At 40.1% G+C, this 4,065-nt stretch overlaps 1 protein-coding gene across 1 annotated transcript in view; it reads right to left on the bottom strand.

Moving 5' to 3' along the window:
- Positions 1-1,502: 1,502 nt before the first annotated feature.
- The window catches only part of gsg1l (gsg1-like), a 19,198-nt gene continuing 16,635 nt past the window's right edge, over positions 1,503-4,065 (bottom strand). The window contains exon 3 of the mRNA XM_035654470.1: positions 1,503-2,351. Within this exon, the coding sequence (XP_035510363.1) occupies positions 1,982-2,351 (370 nt within the window). The 3' untranslated portion in view covers positions 1,503-1,981. The remainder of the gene's footprint in view (positions 2,352-4,065) is intronic.

A 4,065-nucleotide genomic window follows, 5' to 3' on the forward strand; every position in this document is an offset into this window, starting at 1 on the left:
ACATAGATTTACTGTATAAAAAAAGAAGATTTAAATGTTTTATGAAGAAGGAAATGCATTGAAGGCCTCAAGGATACACACAATGCAAACAGGACGACTCCACGGGGCACCTTTAGAGTGACATTTGTTCATACTCGCTTAAGTGACCAAATGCTACTGAGACCAGTCTGCTATCATTGAGGCTAATTAGCATTTCTTTATGTGAGGAAAAACAAATCACGCAGCTGTTTTACAGTCGGCTATAGGCAACTATTCACACCTGCACTCATAAAGTGAAAAACAAGCTAAAACAATAATCTTTGTTGGGCTTTATAGGCTTTCACTATCATCAAAGCCTGAAGCAAGAATTAAATGTAAATCACCAATCAACCAATCAGTCAAATGTTTTGCCATTAAACTCCAACACAGCTAAAAAATACATATTTTTTTACTAGTTGAGCATCATAAACAGGGCACAGCCTGGATATGACCTGTTTAAAAGTGCTATGTGTAGTATTTTGTCAGTTTCCTGTCCCGAGGCAGATCATCTTCTTTCCTTGTTTCACTTCTTCCCCTCCCAACTTGAGAGAAAACAATTATATAACAGACAAAAATGGACCCCGACTGTCAAAATACAGTAAAACACCTTAAAAAAAGTTGTTTTTCTTTTGCTTCTCTAACTGAAAAATGTACGCATATTCCTGTAGTTTACTGTTCATATTTATATTCAACAGATGTCCTTAATAATTTAATTTATCAGCATACAAAAAAACTACAGCTCCCATTACAGCATAACAGCAAAATAACAACATTTTTAGTTTCTTCCTCTGAGCCACTAGCTTAGCTAACTTTACAACACAAATACCACACAGAAAAGAGCCGTGAATGTGCTTCTAGTGACCATTAAAGTTCCAGCAGCCGCTTATGACTGGTTAGCTCTGTAAGCATCTGACTACCAGAAGCTGTACAGCTCTTGTGAACGGTGGTCAGTCTGTCACTCTGGCCTTTCTTACTTCCCACTTTAAAAGATTCTCATGTTTTTTTCTATGACATAAAATACGTCAGTAAATATCCACCTATGGATATTGAAGCCTTTATATGCCACTAACAAGTGGCTAAATGAAAATACAGAGGTAAACACGAAGACTTATCTACTCACTAGTCCGCCTTTACAGCCTCGTTGTGTTTATACTCTTACAAACTATTCTAACTCAATCTTTACAACTTTTGTTCAGTAAGATAATCTTCACAAATTAACTCCACTTTTACGTTTTGTGAAGCTTAAATATGATCGCCACAAGTAAAAAGGTAAGGTTAGTTATAAAGGTGGTGTATTTACTGACGTATTTAAACCTTTAAGCTTGTGTTTACCACAGACCTTATTTTCAAGCATCTAACCAAAAACCCATTGACTTCATTAGCTAAAATGCTAACTCAGTTCCAGGTTTTTGGACTCATTCCTGCAGCGCTCTATTTGTGAAGATTATCTTGCTGAACAAAACATGTAAGTATTATAAAGTATTAGTATTTTCCACAACAATCCAATATCCAATGGAATAATCCGATTGGCTTTCTGTCAGAGAACAAGGGTGATGCTAACAAAAGTACGTCATCCCTGCGGCAATTTATTTAAACTTAAATGAACAACATCCAGTTAGCTCCCGCCCAATTCGATGTTAAAATACTACACATAGCACATTGAAATATGCTGGAGAACACCTGCTTTCCATCCACGGAGAATCTTAATTCTCAAAGTCAGATAGAGATCTCTTTCATACTTTATATTGATTTTCTGTAATACATAAAGAACAATATCCATCTAAATATATTAGTTTCACTGATGTGTCCTCTGTCTCTTCTTTTCAAGTTCATAATCTCCGAACAGAAAATAAGATCTGCTGTGCTTTCGTGTCCGGTGGCAGAACTTGTGGCTGCTTCTGACCTCTGCCACTTCTGACCTCTGCCCCGCTCCAACGTGAACCTCCTGTTCCCTGCGGGTGGCTCAGCACTGCTCCTCCCCCAGCGAGTCTGTGTTCTCCCCCAGGTCTATGGAGGCCGACGCAGCTCTCACCTTGCCCCGTCCGGGACCAGGGCCCGGGCCCGGCCCAGGACCTGGGCCCGGGCCTCCGACGACGAGCCCGGCTCTGGTTCCGCTGTGGTGGCCGGGGTAGACCTCCACGGCGCTGGAGATGGACTGGAGGGAACGGTCCCGGAAGTAGTGGAAGGCCTCCTGGTCCAGGTAGTTCTGCTCCTCGCGCAGGCCCTGCTCGAACAGCTTGCGCTTGTGCCTGAACTCGATCACTGTCTTGGTGTAGGAGTTGAGGGTGGTGACGGAGGCGGCCATGCAGCAGGTGAAGGATCCCCAGGCCATGCTGGTTGGAGACAGAGAGACATGTTGGTGATGATAAGATAAGAATGGAGGGAAGAAGAAGAAGGGAATTTCTACTCCGTCCAGACTGAAATATCTCTGCAAATATCAGATAGATTACCAAGACATTTGGGACAGATATTGATGTTCCCTCGAGGCCACTTAATCCTACACACTGGTGCTTTAAGCTGCCAATAATCAATGTTTAAGTAAAAACAATCATAAAAGTCTAAAGCCCTGCTAGAGGCAGCAATTCTAATGATTCATGTTAATTCTGGGCTGATGGTGGGGCTGCAGAAAAGATCAAAGATCATCCACCTAATGTGTACTGTGTGTTTATACACGTAAATCCCATTAAAGGCAAATTTCTACAAATTCTTCCTTCCATTAAAGTCTGTTTCCTCAGTTGGAGAGACAGTCTACCAGTCGGAGCTTTGCTAACTATCTAGCTAGCTACATTCATCATGAGCTATGCAGGTTGTTCTAATTCGACTCAACAGAATGAACCACTGTTATCGGCATATTTGTTAATTAATAAAATAATTGTGAAAAACTGCTTGTCACAAGTGCTAAACAGGATGTTGGCAGGATGGACACACCGTTACTGATTAGTATATACTGGTTTATGATTGGATATTCCAATAGTAGTTAAGATATCTTCCTCTGGAGACAAGTGTTGGACGGACAGAGGACAGAACGACCAACCTAGCAGGGCAGAAACACTGGGAGGTACTCTGAGAGGGAGGTGATTGAGACTAAACCCACTCTGTGGCGAGTCAGTGAGCTCTTCAGCCTCGGGCACTGCTCCAGCTAATGTTAGCGGGCTGCTAATTGAGAGACTCTCGGCTCTGAAGGTAAAAGGTGTGACATTAGGGTTGCTGATAGGGAAGCTAACAGTCCCTCTGTGCAGAGTCGAGCAAGAAAAATGACAAGCAAAGATCCATAAAACCTTCTGAGGAAGTAATCCATGAAGAGAAACTCCAAAATGAGGTAAGTTGACCGACGAAATCCATAAATTTTTATCGAAAAAAAAAAAAGAAATCTGAACTATTAACTTGGCTTAATGTCACACAGCCATCAGTCACTTTTGCATGACAGATAAAACTCAAAGTAAAACACAATAAAAATGACAATAATAAACCACACAGTAACAACACAATCAATCACCAACAACATATATCACACAAATAAACATCCAAAAATTTTTTAAACTTTCTTTTCTGACATAAATATAAAGCAGTTTGACTGATTACTGATATATTATGGGATTGATTAGTGTGTCAGCTGCTGTAAACGAGACCCTGGTGAATGTAGAACTGTAGATTTATAACTTTTATTTTTTTAACTTTATTGACACTGAAATAGAGAAGAAATGGAATTTTTCCAAACATAATCTTATAATATCTACCAAGGATGTAACTGATCACATTGGGATGTAAATAATCAGCTCAACAGCTGAGTAGAGCTGCTGTTTTTATCATCTTAAATTAAGGATTTATTTCCACCAAACCAGAGTTGGTGATTGTTGGAAACACTAACAGAGACGGTTTAATGAGTTTTATTCTGTTTCTGTTCACTTTAATGAAGTTACGATGATCTGAAGGTAAAATGAGTGTTTCTGTCTCTGGAGTCTGGTGGAGAGTGATAGTGATATTACAGCTGTTTCTGGTTAAACAAAAGATCTATCTCTGTACGGATCCTTGCCATAATGTTTTCAG

This window comes from Morone saxatilis, unplaced genomic scaffold (genome assembly GCF_004916995.1).
Source record: "Morone saxatilis isolate NCDOM2014 unplaced genomic scaffold, NCSU_SB_2.0 Contig14, whole genome shotgun sequence".
NCBI classification, from domain to species: Eukaryota; Metazoa; Chordata; class Actinopteri; family Moronidae; genus Morone; species Morone saxatilis.